A 17,896-nucleotide genomic window follows, 5' to 3' on the forward strand; every position below is an offset into this window, starting at 1 on the left:
TAGAAGGGCCTCGGGAAGGGGGGGGGAGGGGAAGAAAGGTCTCTGATTGGCTAAGGGCGCTGTGGGTGGGCGGGGCCTGATGGGGTTCGGCCGGGAGGCTTCGGCGCGGCGCCGCAGCCTTCACTCCCCTCAGAGCCGCCGGTTCGAGTCCCGCGTCCGCGCCCCCGCCTGGCTGAGGTAAACTGGGGGGGAAGGGAGGGGCTGGGCTCGGCCCGGCTTCGCGCATGCGCCGGCGGGGGAGGGGAGGAGCGGGGCGGGGAGCGGCCGTCGGCACCGGGCGGGAGTGAGGGGGGAGTGGGGGTGCGGACCGGCCCCGGCCCCGGCCCCGGCCCCGGCCCCGGCCCCGGGGGTCGTGATCTCCGTACGGCCGTGGGGCTGCCCGCTCGCTGGTGGAGGCAGCAGAGGGGCGGCAGCGGCGCCTCCCGTGGGCAGCAATGGACCCGGGGGGTGTCGCCGCCCTCTGAGCAGTCGCGCAAAACGTTTCTTAGCTCGATGCTGAGAGAAACTTCCGTTAAAAAACTGAGAAGAAAATCCCCCACGTACTGGAGAGGGTCCCTAAAAGGACGGGCTGAGGTCGTGACCCGTTTTTGGGGTGTGCGTTTTGGGCTGTGGCCGTGCTCCTGCCTCCCAGTGCAATGTCCCCCAGTTTCCCTTGGGCCTGCGTGTGCTGGCTGGTGCGGTAATTCATAGTTTTGGTTGTCTGGGGAATGATTTGTGGTAATATTTTAGGCAGAAAAAAGGCTTTGTGTTGTATCTTCATGAGGAAGTGAATAAACCCTAGTTATTTACGTAGCAGAAGTTGGTCAGCATCCCCAGCCCCATAACAAACAGCCCGTAACACTCCCGTGACAGGAAAGTGCTCTGCTTTTCATCTGCTGCAAGGATTTTGGAAATCCGGGGCTTGGGGACACATTTGGGTCTTTCTGCAGCCCCAAGAACAAAGTCTGAAGGAAAGGATGTGAATTTGAAAATCAGACACCCTGCTTCTCTTTTGGACGATATTGATGAAAGCAGCTTCATCCTTTTGGGGGTGGGGGCAAATCTTTACAATTAATCTTAAAGCAACAAATGTGTACAAAAGGTAAATAGGTTATAATTTCCACGACAGAAGATCTTTGACTCAGCCAGTTCTGAATATTTCAGCCTGAAGACCAGATCAGAAACATCACAGAAGTTAGGGCACATCCTAAACAGTGGATCTTACCCTTTATGGAAAGAAAGGTCAAAATAATGGTTTAAATTATGCTGAATTAAGTTTGAAGTCAGGTATGCCTTGTAAATTAAGTGTAATAAGGTGTTTATAGGAGACAATGAAAGCTACCAAAGATACATTGTAATGGTTTTCAAAATACTGGTTTTGTAAAAAAATTTAGGTAGCGGTATTTCTTTTTTCTTCATTCAACTTGGGTTATGACAAACCTATTTTATTGCCTTTAGGTACCATAGCTGCATTTGGCCATTATTTTTTTTGTTTGTTTTTAGGTTTTTTTACTATCTTGCTTATTTTTATTTGCTTTAAAATATTCCCATCCAGGAGCTCTGAGCACATGGATAGTCCGTTGATTGGTTCCACTTTACACAAGGATAAGTGTCTAAGTCCTCACCCACCTTCTGTGTCCTGAAACTGCTCTATTGACTATGATGGATCAAAGTATATTGCCAAAAGAAAACACTGTCTGTTCTCCTACAGCTTAGATGAGAAGCCTAGCCTGGCCAGCAGCCAGTGACTTGTCTGGGAGTCATGGTAAGTTAAGAGGTATGCAAGAAAAATCCTTTTCCTGCTGCAGGTATCTGCACTTAGCTCCCAGAACACAGCATAACTGAGACATTAGTGCTTGCTTTCATCTTGCTCTCTAGATTTGGCTGTTGATTTATGGGGAGGGGAAGCCGACTGCCATTTAATGCATTACCCAGAGACCAACTTGAAACAATGGGATAGCTGCAATTCAGGAATATCCGGACCAAATGAAGCACATCAGAGAAGATTTAGCAATTCATGTTTTGTGTGTTGTTTTAGAAAGGTTTTCCCGATGGGGGAATTAATGTGTTAGTCGACAGAAGGACTGCCTTACCATTTTGTGATAGGTTTCATTATTTCTAATAATGGCATTTATTATTTATGTAGTAATCCAGCTGTAATTCCTTATAATGGCACTGTGTCAGAGGACATCATCTTTGCAGCTGCTTTCCTCGTTACTGTGGCTCTGGAAACAGCTTTGCCCTTTGGATACCTGTCATCAAAATGAGCCATCGTTCCATTTTACAGTTGAGTGACCCGGATAACACTGTGGCGTTCTGTAGTCTGCAAAAAGCCCAATCAGCCTGTTTTGGTTTTGTGTGTTAAATATCATGTGGGATTAGTTCCAGCTGCAGTTTTGCTGAGATAGCCTGACTTCCAGTTTAGCAGTGACAGTGATTCATAAATCCTCACAGAGAAGCCTCTGACTCACAATTCCAGGATTACCAGTTGAGGCAGTTTGAGATGTTGCCATCTCCAGCTGTTTTTTACCACTGGCTTGCCATGATTACCCTACCTGTGGCAGAGTAAGCAGAAGTAGCTGTGTCAGTGTCTGGGTTGCTCCAGCTGCATTCCTAGTTTGGCATCGGAGTCCAAACCCATCTCAGGCCCTGGTATTATCTAATACACCGGGCAGTGGACCCTAACAGCTGATGTGTGGGCATCCATTCATCCTCTCCTCCTTGCCCACAGCTGCTGTGGCACAGTAGCTTTCAACACAGGCAAGATGGACTATTGGAAATAGAGAATCCTGTCCATCAAAGTCCTGAGGACATAGTTCATCCCAAGTCCTATGCTGGTGTCCGCAAATACGCTGTCAAAGGCCCCCTCATTCCGCTGGCTCGCAACTACCACAGCCTTCCCATCTCCAAAAAACAGGTTTCAAAGGATGAGCATAGCCCCCAAAGCAGGAGATACAGCAGGGAGCTCATATCAATTCTCTCCCGAACTGCTTACTGAACTCCTCAGAGGAAAGCGTGCAGCGAGTCCCAGTTGTTCTGTGTTATTATACAAGCAGGTCATAGCAATTAAGCTGTATGAAACGACCTGGGACAATATCTTGTACAGTCTGAGTTACTCAGTAACCAGATCTGTTAGCGGAGAAAGTACAGAAGCAGCAACACAACTGAATTCCACATTAGGAATCCAAGTTTAAACAGTTTCAGGTTGAGGAAAGCCAACAAATTTTATCTTCTAGAACTTCTTTTTCCTTTTTTAGCTGGTTTCAGCATGCTTTTCAATTTCTTTTAACACAAGAGGTCTCAAACATTAGTCAAAACCACCAGTTAATGATTCTTTATCAAGCTTTTAGAATTTGTACTTTCTGAAAGATTGGAAGAATATTTTATGGCAGCACAGGAATAAGTTAAAGTCAAATTCAAAACTGGTAGCTGTTGTAAACAGATGTTAGAGCAAAAAATGGGCAAAGACAAGTAACTAAATGTCTTTCTTCATTGTCTGTTTTCAGGTTTGCAAGTGTTTGTGATCAGATGACATGAAACTAGTGCTTAGAAAGATGTACAGGACCTGAAACGCTCATCAGACTTGCTGGTTCTGAAGTCCTGCACATTGATAACGTGGTTGTACCACACCTTTTATTTAGAGGACAAAAGATAAACTGTTCTGTTTAGGTGATTAAAACATATCTAAATAACATGGCTGCAAATATTAGTGCTTCTGTGTGTTTTTCTGCGACTGAAGAGGCTACTGGAGGCTGCTGCAAGCTTCCTTGAAGCAGCTTTTGCATCCATGTTCTAGAGGAGTAACAAAGCTTCAGTGAAGGTGAATGGGAAAAAAATTATATTTGACATGTAGCAGAAGTCCCTCTATATTTTCTGCTTAGCCGCATCATGCTGTCATAGCTCTTCTTGAATGTGGAAATAGATGTTTATGACATTTAGAAGCATCATGGGAATTAAGCTATCTCTGATTTGCTGATTAGGGAAGTACAACAGAAAGAAAAACATGAGCTCTCTTGCAAAGCATGTGCAGTCGTTACATAGCATTACACACTTAGGAACTCCCCAAAAATGGTTAAAAAAAATATTAATAAAGTAACTGAGCCAGACTATAAAACAACATTGTTCTGATTGCCTTTTCGCTCTATTACCACTCCAGGAAGATTCTACTTGTTCTTACAGCTTTAAGTTATCTAGAGATGTAGCCAAGCACCAAAACAGGACAGAAACTAAGGCAGAGATTCAGTCCGCCATGACCTGTTTTCATATAAATTGTTATGTATGATGACTTATCCACCCTATAATTTAGCCAGTTTTAGCCCCAGAATAATTTAAATCTTCATCTTGGTCAGTTCTGTCTGGAGATGAAGTACAGCAAAAGCTTGTGAGGTCTTTACCAAAACAGTGGACGGTATTACTTCTAAACTTCGTAAGACCTATAGTTTATAAGTCTTATAAAGCAAGGATCTTAAGTCTACCCATCTCCTTCCTTAGAACTTCTGGTTCATTTCCTTACAGGTAACAGTTAACTACCAGTTATCTAATTTTAAATACTCCCCCACTGAAAACGCTATTTGGTGTGTTAGAATCTATTCTGATCTTTGTGGGGCATGTAATTAGAACACTTATTCTAGCTGGAAAACTCTCCTCATTTTCATTGTCATCAGTGCAAGACTGATTTGATTTGAAGGTCAGGTTTTCTGCAGACCCACTTGTGCTGGAAGGAGATTCTGCATGCCACTGCCAAATTAAGCCGGAATTCTTAGATGTTTACCAGCACAGGGAATTTATTTTCCAAGATCTTTGTGAGATACTGAACTAGAAGAAAGCAGTCATAGTTCGTTAGGCCAACAAATGTCTGTACTTCTTTACAAAGAAACTTTGGATCTCTGCTTTCTCACTTAAAAACAGCTGGTATGAAGAGGACTATATATTGAATGCAGATGAGGTAACAGATGCTTAAAATGCTTTAAAGTCTCGTTATCTGATTTAGGGGTGTAGTACAACATCGTGATGGTCACCTCATAGGTGCTGAGTTATTTTCTTTAAGTTTGCAGGATCAAACTTACCAGGCAGTGCTGTTCAGTTTCCGTATAAAAACAATGTGGGGATGAGGAGAGAAGTTTGAAGTGAGAACAGGAGGTATACTCATCTAGAGAGTGGATTAGCCAACAGCGAGAGAAATGAGATACAGGCAGAGGATGCCACCTTAACGTTTCTGGGGAAATAAGTGTGCTTGAGCAGTTTGTTGTTAAAGTTCTGTAATTTAAGAATAATGTTCCACAAGCTTGATTTTTGTATTGATTTTTCTCCGGGTGTTGCTGCCAGTTATGAACAAATGGTCACGAGGAATTCAGAGGTAGTTACAAAACAATGAAGTGGAAGACATTGCAACATCCTCCCTTCCACAATCCATCTTCTGTTTCGTTTACGTTGGAGCAGATGCAGCTCACATCTCCATCCCCTCTTCTACCTCCGCTCCCCCCTCCCCAAGCTAATGAGAGGTGATTAAGATTCGGTTCTATCAACAGTGCAGTGCCACAGAGGAGAGCTCAACTCAGAGAGGAGATCAAGCACTTTCCTTCCCGTTAGCGTGGGAGGGAGCGGTGGGGTGCACAGCACCTTGCAGAGCCGGGTCCTGAGAAAATGAGACCCACTGCAATCATGTCGTAATCAGCATTTCGATGTGCAGTGGCTTTCTGGAATTCTTTCGTGAACATTTTCTTTCTCTGCTGACCCCTTTCCCTCACTTGCTTGCTGGAGCCTTTGTGTGGTGGATTTACTAATTTATTTTTTGTTTAAGCTTCCCTTTTCTCTTACAGAAGAGTTCAGCACAGTTTGATGTTTCTTTGCAGGATGGGCTGCTTTCACAGCCTCTGTCGGGAAGGCGAGCTGGACGGCGCGGCTTATTTTCCTTCAGTTCCTATTGTGCTTGGATCAGTCAACCTTAGGGATGAGGAAATGCACAGTACAGCTCGGCTTTTGTAACTCGTAATTTCATTTGGAAATGTTATCAAAACAAACAGATGCCAGCAGGATGAGCGTTAAGACCTGTGCAGAGTCTGCTCTGTCAGAAACGAGTTCAGAGTCAGTTTTGCCTGCCTAAACATTTCACCGAGCAGCTCATTAAAATGAATGTATTCAAAGGAGACTTCCCCCCCCCCCCCCCCCCGATTAGATCATTCCTGTGATAAGAGCATTAACGAGCATATTTTCCCATAAATAAAATGAACGAGCCTCGAGGGCAGGGAAGGTTATTTAGCCCGCAATAAGTTATATCCCACACTCATCCTTTAGAAAGTTGTGAACCAGTTCACCCCTGTGCTGTAGCTGAGAGCAAGCCCAAGAATGGCCTCTGACCTGCAGAATTGGCAAAGTGAGATTTCTTCCAGCTGTATGTTTGTGCTTTATTTTGGGTATAATCCCTGTGGATTCAGTGCTTAGCAAATTCACTGGCCAGAGCTCACCTGGAGCTGTGCTAACAGCCAGGGCAGCCCTCAGGGTGCCGCAAGAGGGACGGGGGAGGTCCAGCCCTGGCAGCAGTCACTTTTCCCAGACTATTTATTTGAACTTCATGCAGCCTTGTGCTTCTGCCCATGCGCTATCCATGTTTGAACCAATATTTACTCACAGTTCTGTGCACCAAGATAGTCAGCAATCGCTCTGATTGAGAGCGGAGCTGGAACCAGCCATCAGGCCAGCTTAGCAGCTTGGGTTGTTTGCATTTTTCAAAACAAATACTTTTGAATTTCAGGCTGGTGAAAGGCGGCAGCTTGACAGCTCTGGTGAGCCTTTGCCCACGCAGCAGGCAGAGCGATGGCAACGCGAGCTTCCCCTGCTGCATACCCCGTCCAACCTGCCCTGCCTCTGTGCCTCTTCAGCCCCTCTGAGCAGTGGGTGAGGAGCAGACCCCTGACCCGTGCAGACCTTGGCATCTCCCCACAGCTTGTTCTGTAAGCAACAAACTGAAATCCAAAGACAACTGGTGCAATAGTGAAGTTCATAAGGGATTGACAGCAAACTGCTATCAAATAAGTCAGCAGGTTGTCAGCCCACTTAGGAGTGGAGACTTTAAGGCAGCTCTATTTCATTGCTAGAATTTTCTAGTTTTCCTAAAGGTGTTTATTTATGAAGCAGTTCTAGGTACAAATTAACCTACCCTGCCTTTTGTTTGTTGTTAACTCTAGAAGAAGCAGAGATTTGGAGGGTTCATTCCCTGCTGGAAAGGTGCAACTCGGTGCAAAGCATTGCAGTGTTTTCCAGCAGCATCCCGAGAGCATCATGATGCCCGTCCCTGTGTTTCAAAAGTAGCCAGGCTTTAGGGAGGCTGTTTATTCCCATGTGTCCTGCTGCGTGTAAGCCCAGCAATCTCATGCAGATACCCCAACTCAACCCCCGGGGCTTCCTGCTGCAGAGGCAGGGTAGCCTAAGCTTTGGGGAGTGCAAAAGCGCACTTCCATGCAGAGCTAAGCATGTGCTTGTGACTCTTAATAAGACCAACAGATTTCCTAAGGTGCTAGAAGATAAAGAGGTGGCATAAGGAAGGCAAGAAACCTTGAAATTACTGTTTGGGATTGGACCGATGACCTAGTTAGTTTGATTTCCTGCTTACAGAGACTTTTACCAAGTACTTCAGATGACAATCTGAAAACCTACTGCTTCAGAGGTGTATGCAAAGAAAGGGAGCAGTTGTGATTACAGAAAACAAACTGTCTGGACAAGAGTTACGAATTAGTTCTGAAATTTGTTTTGGGGGCATTTTAGCTGTTAGAGCTATTACTTCTGGTCCTCTGGACATCTGATCCCCATATAAATGTTTGTCCTCTCTTGGGTCAGAGAGTTTCCATTTTGGATTGTCTAGTGGGTATGTCCTTTCAGGTTGCAATGCAGATTGTAATGGTGCTCTGCCTTCCTGGTGCTTCCCTGGACATTTGTCCCACAGCACATTAATTTCTGAGCTCGGTGTTCCTTATTCCCCATGAGGTTTCCACGTTTGTTTGGCTTCACACGTAGACATATCCTCAATCTCTGACTGCCAGCCATCAGGCAGCAGTGAAAGCCAAAAATCAGGTACTGTCCAATTGGGCAGTCTCAGCCCATCTTCAGACTCATTGAGCTTATTAGGGAGGAAAATGTAATCAGCTATCCTTCAAGGAACAGGATGTGACAGGAAGTAATGAGAGCCAGCAGGTCAGTCCTTAACAGCTGTCAGAACAATGTGCACAGTACGGCAGCTCTGTAGTTCTGCTAAATCAAGTCACGGGCTTAATGGGCGAGAGTATGCACATTAAAACTGATCCCTGCAGAGATCAGAGCGTGTCGTAGCAGTGGCAGCAGATCCTACACCATCCCTGGGACCACTTGTATTCGTTAGACAGGGAAAGCAGGATCTGTGGTTTACATGTTTAAGCTTCCAATGATACCTCTCAGTCCTTGCAGCCCTCGTGCTCCCTTTGGAGCCTGTAACTTACTGCGCTTGTGTCAGAGATTGGGGAACTGAGGCAGGGAGGAAGGACCAGCCTCAGGCTGTACAGAGGCAGAGCTGAGATTGGAGCTGAAGAGGTCTCGCACCTCTTTTCCCTTCAGGCTGCCTCCTCTGACCTCAAATCCTACAGAAAATGGACTGGGGAGTTTAGGTCACTTTTAAAAGTCTCCTCAATGTACTTTTGAAATAAGCAAAATGTTCTCTTGAACCTAAATTATCTGTCCTTATCCTGTCCCAACTGTCATTGATAATCCTCTTTGTTGCCTTTAAAAATATTTATGGGATATTATTCTTTGGCAGTGATAGCCATGTTTAATTTGCTTTTCATTATACTGGGATTTTCTTTCAATGGTTTCCTGATGTGTTGCCATTTGGTATTGTTAGGTTTATATATTGTGGTTTTAAGATTTTAAATGGGTTCAGAAAGATGCCTGCTTGTGGTAACAGGATACTTTTCCCCATGAATTGTTATGGAGGTGGCTGCAAGATACCAATTTATACAATACTATATTTTTAAAAATTTTATCGTTCTCATGGTGATGTCAGTTGACATGACCACCACCCCGGGCCTCTGCATGGCTCTGACCACCACCACTGCAGCTTGTGTCTGTCACACAACACCGACACGATGGCACTGGAACTCTGGTTATTTGCATCACTACTTTTGCATCACCACTCTCAGTGTCCCTGAGGTTTTTAAAACTCTGAATTTTAGCAACAAGCCTTTCCTGAGCCTTGCATGCAAAGCAACACAAATAAAGTTTAGTAATACATAAGGCTTGATTAAGCCTTTATCATCCCAGTTCAGACTGTGACACTACAGGCTGGGACCGAGGCGTTCGGGCTGGCTGGGGGACTGGCATCTCCAGGTCACTGCAGGACGTGGAGGGCCCATTGGGTTCGTGCTGGCAGCTAGCAGCAATTCTTCATCCAGCCTTGAACATAAGTGATCAGAGAAGGCCACGTCGTCTTCATCTGGGTGCTGAGCTTTGTACCACAGGTGATATCAGCTGCCATTGCAGAAGGCCATAACACCCATGCTCCTGCGCCCAAAATGATCAGCTTTTCAGGAATCCTTCCTGAGAGATGTATCTAACCTGTTCATAAAACCCTTCAGTGCTAGGGAGGCCGGCGTTTCCCTAGACAATCTCTTCCAATACTTTTCTGTCTTTACGGCTACAAAGTATTTGGGATTTTCCCCCTTAAATTCGTGACTGCTATTCATCATTCTGTTACCATGGGCAAGAAGACAGTTTCTCTTCAGTCTCTCATTGTATTCGTACAGGACACATTCAAACTCTTTTTCTTTGGCCAAAATACTTCTTGCAGCAGTTCCGATGAGACCTTTTTTCCATGACCTCCAGGTATAACAGCTGTGACACATTTGTTTGGAGGAAACTGCAAGATTAGGAAAAATAAGCTGTTCTTAATTTTCCTTAAAAATAAGCTATTGTTGTAGCTCTCCAAGATCTGTGCTCATTATAGTACTTTGAAAAGTTACCAATCTCAAGGCACACACAATCCAAAGGAAGTCAGCTCATGTATCTTCTTGGGTTGCCTTTTCATCTGGGAAGTTTTCAAGAGCTCTTGACACAGCTTTATGGGGACACTGAGGGACTTCCCTACGCTGCAAGGGTTAGCTTCCCAGTTTCAGAGACCTACACGTGGAATGTCTTTACTGATGGAGGCGTAGGACTAGGAAAGACCTTCTGAGTCAAAGCCAGACCTGCTGTCCACACATGGTCTTAGGATCCTGTTCCTAAAGGTAAGTGCTCTACCCCCACAGCCTCCAGTGTGTCTCCTGCAAGGCCATTCCACAAGCTGAGTGCTCTAAGTTATGAAGCTCTTTTTAATCCCAGTTATATTTACTTGTAGCCAATTTTTTTCCCAATTGGTTTCATGCCAACATTGTCCTTATGTTTAAATAGATGTCTCAGCTCTCTCTTGGGCGCTTTTATGTGTAGCAATCCTACCCCTTCTGGCCTTTGTTTTGTTAGGCTAAGCAAACTGAGGATTGCCTTCTGTAAAAGCTTCCTTTCTTCTTGTTATGCTTCTTGTCAAGGAAGTATCTCAGCCATCTGAAGTCTTTCCCACACAAGCTATATATGTAAAGCATCTCTCTGTGACCACGTAAGTGCCATCACCTCTTAGGTAAAACCCAACTATTTCTAAATGTATTTGCTGGGCGTTGGAAAAAGAGTTTAAAAAGCACACACAGCCAGGGCGTGAAAAGCTTGGCACATCCACCTGGGGGGGGGTTATAATTCAACAAGGAGTAGGGCTTAGGCTGTTGTGCTTCATGAAGGGGCTGTTGGAGCCTCAGCACTGGATCGTGATTCATTTGGGTCTCTGCTTTGATGTTTTGTTGAAAGCCTTCTTCAGTGGTCTGGCAAAGGGATACAAACCAGCATCGGTCTGAACCGCTGGCTCGGTGGTATCTAGGTGGAAGGAGTTTGGCAAAACCTGACTCTGCACCACAAAAATGTTGCTTAGAGATCTCCCACCAGGAGCCTGGGCCTGAGTCTGTTTAGCTCCCATGTGCTGATCTTTGTAAAGGAACGAAGAACATGATTTTTTGGGGGTGAAAACTGGTTGCTTTTCATCTTTCATCACACTCAGGGTTAGAGGTCCTCTTGACATGGTTCCCACGAGACCGGTGGTATTGTCCCTTCAGCCCTGCGTGCTCCCAGCGAGCAGCGAATCTCTGAGGATGGTGGGTTTAATAGGCACCGCTCGGGGAAGAGGTGCCAGAAGGGGCTCCAAAACAATACTGTGACTTCATGTGCAAGAGCAGCGAAGCTGCCAGCCACAAACTTGCACCCTGCTGTCCTGCAGGTCCCAGAGATGGACATTTAAAAGCTCTTTTAGTTGCAAAAGCCTGCAGCTTATATTGGGCAGATCTGTGCTATAAAAACCAGTTGTGCTTTTCATAGCCATGTGTAGGTTTGACACCTGGGCAGGGAATGTTTGAGGGCTCAAACCCCATCCTCCTTCCTCCTGAGGGGGCTGCAGGTGATGCTCAGCACCAGAGAACTGCTTGCCACTGACTGAAGTATGTTCCTCTATCTGAAAGGGGTGGAAACGGGATGGGAATCGAGGTCAAAGAGGAGAAAGGATCGCAGCGAGGTTTTGCTCGACTTGGGGATAGCCCTGCTGTGCTTTAGGGCTTGAGCTCCACTCCCCAGCCTCGTGCCCCCCCCCCCCAGCAGTGTTCAGCCCGCTTTGGGCTGTGCTGTTGGGGAGACGGTGCTGAGGATGCCCACCACCTCCCCTTGCTCCCCTCTAAAGCCTCTCAGCAGAAACAGGGTACCAGCATCCACCCTCAGCACAAGAACGTGTTCCCCTCGTGGGGAGCAATCCCGCTGCCGGCTGGTGTTTGCACGGAGGACGGGGAAGGTGGTCTCCCGTTCTGTGGGGTGGTTGGAGACCCTGTGGGAGTGGAGGGGATGGATCCTCTGAGAAGCTGGGCCCGCAGCACGAGGCTGAAGCAAGCACTGCTGCCAAGTGATGTGGCCTCCTTCCTCCCCCAGCCTCGCGGGGACGATGGTGCCACACCAGCAGCATTGAGTGGTGCTTCCCCCTAAACCCACGCACGCATTTCCTCTGTGCCAGAGCTGCCCCGTCCCCTCTCCCCTCCCCAAACCAGCCCGGGTACCTGAGCACGGTTGAGGCTGTGCCGGGGCTGAGTAAGGGTGACTCAGAGCTGGGTTCAGCCATCCCCTGCCCGCGCAGGGAGAGGAGCTGGAGTGGGTCCCACCTCATGGCATTAGCATCTCTCCCCCCACTCCTCCTCCCCGTCACCCCGCACCTCGACTCCTCACCACCGGCGGGTGGAGCAAGACTGAACTGGTCTCTGCACGCATATCGCCTTTGTCTGGTGTGGGTGAACATAAACTGCTGGAGGGAAGCATTTTAACGACGAAAACCATGCGGAGCTCAGTTGTTCCCTGCATCTGTGGAAAATTACTCCTGCTCACTCTCCCCTTCGCTTGAGCAGCTCCAAAAGACGCTTGTAGGGGAGGATGAGGAGGAGGGAGGTGTATGTGCCTGTAGGGTCAGAGCTGCTGCTTTTTTTTTTTTGTGTGTGTGTGTGTGTCTCTAAATGATTTATTCTGAAAGACTTTGTGTCATTGGGAAAAAAAAACAGCAATCAGAAAGCGTTTTGGGGCCAGCCATTTAAATGTCACTGGGAAAAGAATAGAAAGAAATGAATCCCCGACATCCCAGCGATGCGGCCCCATCCCCCATCCCTCCCTCCCCTTCCCATCTGGCACAAGGAAAAACAGATGGGAGAGGTGGCCGCGGCGGGGAGAGCTGTGGCCCATCACTGGTCCTGAGCACCCTCCGGGCGCGAGCTCCCCCGCGGCGAGGGCCAGGGGAGCGGGCAGGGACACGGGGGCACGGGGCGACGCGCTGGCCGTGGGCACGGCTCTGGTGCTTGGGCTGCCGCTCGCCATCCCGCAAACACAACCCGGGAGAGCTGCGTGTCCCTCTGTCCGTCCCCTCCGCAGCTTTTGTCCTTGGGGGCTGACCAGGAGCTCTCCTGCCTCCTCCCCATGGATTTGCTTTGCCGTGGTGCTCCGTTTTGCTTTTTTCACCATTTTCAGACCCTGCCTTTTTTACCCGATTTTCTGGCTCAGTTGCTCACCCACATCCTTGACCCTTTTCCTTCTCCCTCTTACATCTCCCCCCCTCCCTCCACACGCAGTGCTGCCCAGCTTTCCTCTTTATCTCCTGCTCTTGCTCTCGTTGTGTTTTCTTTGTGGTCTTGACAACAACGTTCTCAGGTATAAGGAAAGGAAAATCCCAGTGGTACGCAGCTGCGAGGCTTTCATTAGCAATCAGGGCTGACTGGGCTGACTTTTTTTAACTCCCTGTGCAAACCATGCCTTCCCTCGCCACTCTGCATTGCCCCTGCGCTCCCGTCCCCAGCCGATCCCTGTGCTGCGAGACGCCGGCCCCACCAGCCACCTTCAGTCATCTGCACTGTGAGGATGGAGGTGGGAATGCTCAGGGCAGAAACCTTCCCGGGAGCTGGGCCTGGGTTTGTCCCCAAAAACCAGAGAAGATGGGAGCAGATGTTGCAGGTCGGCTGAGCAATCGCCGCCGTAGGCCAGTCACAAGTGGTGAGCACCCAAAAGAGGAAGGCAACGGCATGGGTGATGCATTGTGAAAGGGATTAAGCTAAATAAATGGAAATTATAGGCTGGGTGTTGAGGGTGATTTCTGGTTGTGGGATGTGGCAAGCAGTGGTTCGTATCTTGAGACAAGGAACAGAAAAACCTGTTGTTTGGATGCTGGAAGCTGAACTGAACCAAGCTCTGGAAGATACTGTTGTATGGTTTGGGATGGTGGATTTAGGGTGAAACCCTCTCTTACCCATGGTGTGAGCTGGTGCTTATCCTCAAACATTCCCCTTGCGGAGGTGTTCCCAGCACCTGCAATGCTTGTCGCACCCAAAAGTCTTGGGTTGGGCTTTTTTGCGTACATTTTTGCCTTTTCAGTTTGCTCTCTTCCGCTTTGAAATCCCTCTTGTGTACCCGGTGTCTTTCTGAAACATGGGGAGAGCCTTCTTCCCAAGGCGGGGATGGAGCAGGAGGCAGGCTGGTTTTCCTCCCGCGTCCTTAGCTGTGGCACTGCGTCCTGCGGCTGCCCGTGGGGTGCTTCAGGGATGTGACATGAGCCACCCGATTGCCACTGCAGTTCCTTTCACTCTCTAGTACTCAGATTCAAGTTTGCTGCAAAATCCTGATTCCTACAGTGACCGAGGGAAGGAAGGGAGCTGGAAGCATCTCCTTGTACAGTCAGGGAGCCGCTCTTGTCATTCCCCTCTATTTGTTCACTTTTTTTCCCCCCAAGACCTTGAGCTTTCATGTTTCTCTGCCCTGCCCAGGCCTGGACAGGACAGCAGGGAGTGATATTTAAAGCGTTTGTGAAACTGCAGCTGAACTTGAGTAGCTCTGCAGCAACGTCCTCTCCCTTCTTGGTTTTGAATTCTTCACGTCCCTCTTTTCCACCACGTAAGTGGAGAGCTGCTCTATTTAGGGACTGGTGAACACGCCACCAAAGGCGTCTCCAGCAACAGGTTTCTGTGGCTCGTAGGTCTTGCTCAGGGTCCCAGTTCACTGGCTTGCTCATGGTTGCTAAAAACGCACCAGAAAGATGGTGTGGGGAGGCAGGGCTGGAGCCGAGCTCATCTTAGGTGTGGCTCCCAAGCCGGTCTCTTTTGCAAGCAGTTGCTCACTGCAGCCTCCCCGCTGCCTTCCCCACAAACCCAGCAGCCTCTCCCTTCTTGGTATTGGAAATTATTTCCCTCAGAAATCAAGAATCATGAAACTGAGGTCATGGGACCAGTTAGTTACATGAAGGGAAGCAATCCCACAGCATTTTTTCCATATGAATAATACTGAGAATCCCTTTTTGGGCACACATTGCATCCCGCCGTGGGCATGGTTACACCGAGAGGCATGCACAGAGCAAGGAAGTCAGAGCCCCGGGGAAACTGGAGAAACGTTCCCCGCAGCGGGTGGGGTGCAGGGGGTGGTACTGCTGTAAATCCAAAGTAATTCTATCAGTTTCACTGGAGTTAGACCAGACGTTATGGCCATGTCACTGACATGGCAGCCTTGACGGTTTGACGTCTAGAGTTGGAAGCCTGAAGGCCATGTGTAATTTAAGCCAATGGGGAATTTCATGGCTCTGTAAAGACCAGTGACCTTCAGGCCAGGAGGCAGAAACCAGGGCAGTAGCAAAAACAGTATCTGTAGCAGAGTATAGGCTAGATCCTCCCATCCTGCGCTGCCCAGGAGTTTATCCACTGTTTTCTTGCTACACCTCCGCCTTCATCTCATTTAGTCTGTAAATCACCCTCCTTTTGCACAGCCGTTGTATCCCAAATTGGCAAAAGTTATATGACTTTACCGCTTATGCCATTTTCTGGCCTGTTTATGTCCCGTAAATTAAGTCAATGATGAGCTTGGCACGGGATCTGGAAGATTTTCACAGCCGGATCAGTTTCTCCCCTTTAATTAAACATTACAGGTTCCTCATGAATCATACTTCATGCTGTTAAACTTTTATGCAAAGCCTTAATGTAGTAATTTATGGGAAATCTGGGCCCTGCTTCTAACCTTGGACACAATTGCAAAGCTCCTGTAAATCATCTGACTTTGCTGGATTTGCATCTACCCCGCAACAGCGAGTCAGCGAGCGCAGCCAGGCTGAGCAGGCGTGCAGCGCCGCGGCCGGCCGGCCGACCCGCTGGTCTTGGACCTTCGAGTCTGAACTTGGGCTCTCAAGTCTAATAGCATGGATCCTTCCTTCAGGTGGGTTTTTCAACTCTTTTTCCGAAGTCTGTTTTCACTTGGCTCCTGCCACATCCCACGGCAATGAGATCCACGACTCCTTTGTCTGCGCAGACGGCCTTTGCTGGTTTTCAACCTCTCACTTGCTAATTGCATCTGGCACCCCAATTTTTGTGCTTTGTGACTCGGAGAGTATCTGCTCCCTCTCTGGAGCCTCTGTCAGGTTTTTGTTTCTCTTCCAAGCTGACGTTTTCCTCTCCTCAGTCTTTCCTCGTGTGGAAGCTCTGCCATATCCACCGTTTGCGCCCACACCCATCCCTTTTTCTTGCTTATCTGTGTCTTTTCAGAGGTGACCAGAGCTGCTGGCAGCGGTTGAGACATGAGTGCACAGGAGAGTCCTGCAAACACAGAATGGGTTTTTTCTAGCATCATCTCTGCACCACTCACAGCAGGTTCCCTAGGATGCCTTTTGGCTGTCGTAAGCCCTGAGCTGACATTTGCACAGTTACATCCGTAGTGACTCGAAGATCTCTGAGCAGCGTTAGCTCATTTACAGCCTGTTATTGCAGGTGGACTATCGCTTTTTAAAGAACCAAAGTGTACATGGTCATGCTACCTGACACCCCACCCCTCTTTCTCATAACTGTAGAAAGCACCGATCAGCAACAGGTAAACTGAAAGGAAGGATAAATATCCCTGGGATGGATGTTTTTTCCTGTTTGAAAGAGGGAGATGCAGGTCCACACGTCTGTGCACGGGCAGGCAGAGCTCCACCGTGCAGCACACACGTCGGTAGCGAGGCTGTCCCTGCCCACCCCAGCCAGGGCCCCCTGCTTGACCCCACCAAGAGACATGAGGGGAGTGGGGATGGGGGGAAAAGGGCAGAAATCAGTCGGAAAGCTCCTCCGGTTCCTCTGGGCGCAGCAGAAGTCGTCCCATGTGACGGTTTGAGCAACACCAAATTTCGGCTGCAGCTCTGGTGCCTTGTCCCACGCGCCAGCACGGTGCCCTGGTCCGGGGACAAGTCCAGTCCCGCCTCGCTGGGGCACGGTGGTTTCAGACAGCTCACTGCTCTCCTCGGGCATGAGGTGCAACGGGCCATGCTCTCAGAGGGGTGTCCGAAAGTTGGGGTTTTTTTACAAAAAAAAAAAAAAAAAAAAAAAACAACAAACCAAAACCCCAAACTCTTTGCAATGGTAACTTATGTAAAACATCTGCTTGGCAGAGACAACCACATGTCCAATCCCAACATGGGTGTCTGATCATTTCCACCCCTTTTCCACATCAAGTTTTTTTGCCCGTTGTTCCCACTGCTCTGCCTGCTTAGTCCTATTTATAGAGCGCCTTTCATTGAAGTCTCTAGGCTTTTAACCTTTGTTCTTGGAAAATTATTCACTTCTTGGACCTGCCATGGAGCAGTTACTCACCAACGCTCCTCCCCAGCCTGACTTTAAAAGAAATTCCCACGAGGCAGCCCAGAGCTTCAAACCTCCCTGCAGCCAAACCCCGGCTCTGCCTTGTGCCGTGACCTGTCTCGGCTTGTCCCGCGGTTCTCAGCCTGGCTCTGTTGTTCATTCACCTGCAGAAATGGTTTGCTGCCTTTGATGTTTCTCCGATGAGATCATTCACCTCCAAGTACAGGAGCAAAACACTCCCAGTGGGATTCTGGCACGGACTGATTGGTTTCTCCAGGCTTCTTCCTCATTCTCTTGCTCGTCACCTGCTGGGCCACCACAGCTTCTGTCTCTGGTCCTGGTCACTGTAGGGCAGAAGAGCCCAGTGGTGACTACAGAGTGATTTGGGGGTGGGGACAGCCTTTGTGGGCATGAAAAGGGGGAGTTGCCTTTCCCCCCCCAGCCTTTCTATAGCACCCTCCTTGCGTTATGTAGGGCTGGAAATGTAGGGTGGGCTGACAGAGGTGGGTGTCACTACCTGGCTTTCAGATGATGTGTGGGATCCATCCAACACTGCAGGAGGCTGATGGGGATGGAGAGGGCTCTTCCACCCCGCTTCTGGAGGGGCAGGGGTGTCTTGTGCTCTTCTCACTTCTGCTCTTAAAACCCCCAGATGTCTTGAATATGAAATCAGCTGCGTCACTGCAGAGACCTGGAGCTGGCTTGGAGACCGTGCT

General features: G+C 48.3%; 1 protein-coding gene across 7 annotated transcripts in view; it reads left to right on the forward strand.

Moving 5' to 3' along the window:
* Positions 1-84: 84 nt before the first annotated feature.
* LOC116964109 (triadin-like) overlaps positions 85-17,896 on the forward strand; it is a 33,156-nt gene continuing 15,344 nt past the window's right edge. For 2 of the 7 annotated variants that reach the window (XM_042794340.1, XM_042794342.1), the window contains exons 1-2: positions 85-177; positions 1,535-1,744. In XM_042794340.1, coding sequence (XP_042650274.1) covers positions 1,696-1,744 — 49 coding nt within the window. In that variant the 5' untranslated portion in view covers positions 85-177; positions 1,535-1,695. Of the gene's footprint in view, positions 178-1,534; positions 1,745-10,176; positions 10,227-17,896 lie in introns of those variants that run through there. The other 5 variants (XM_042794341.1, XM_042794346.1, XM_042794343.1 and 2 more) reach the window with 5 other exon arrangements.

Source organism: Tyto alba, unplaced genomic scaffold (genome assembly GCF_018691265.1).
Source record: "Tyto alba isolate M040663 unplaced genomic scaffold, T.alba_DEE_v4.0 Super-Scaffold_20000042, whole genome shotgun sequence".
NCBI classification, from domain to species: Eukaryota; Metazoa; Chordata; class Aves; order Strigiformes; family Tytonidae; genus Tyto; species Tyto alba.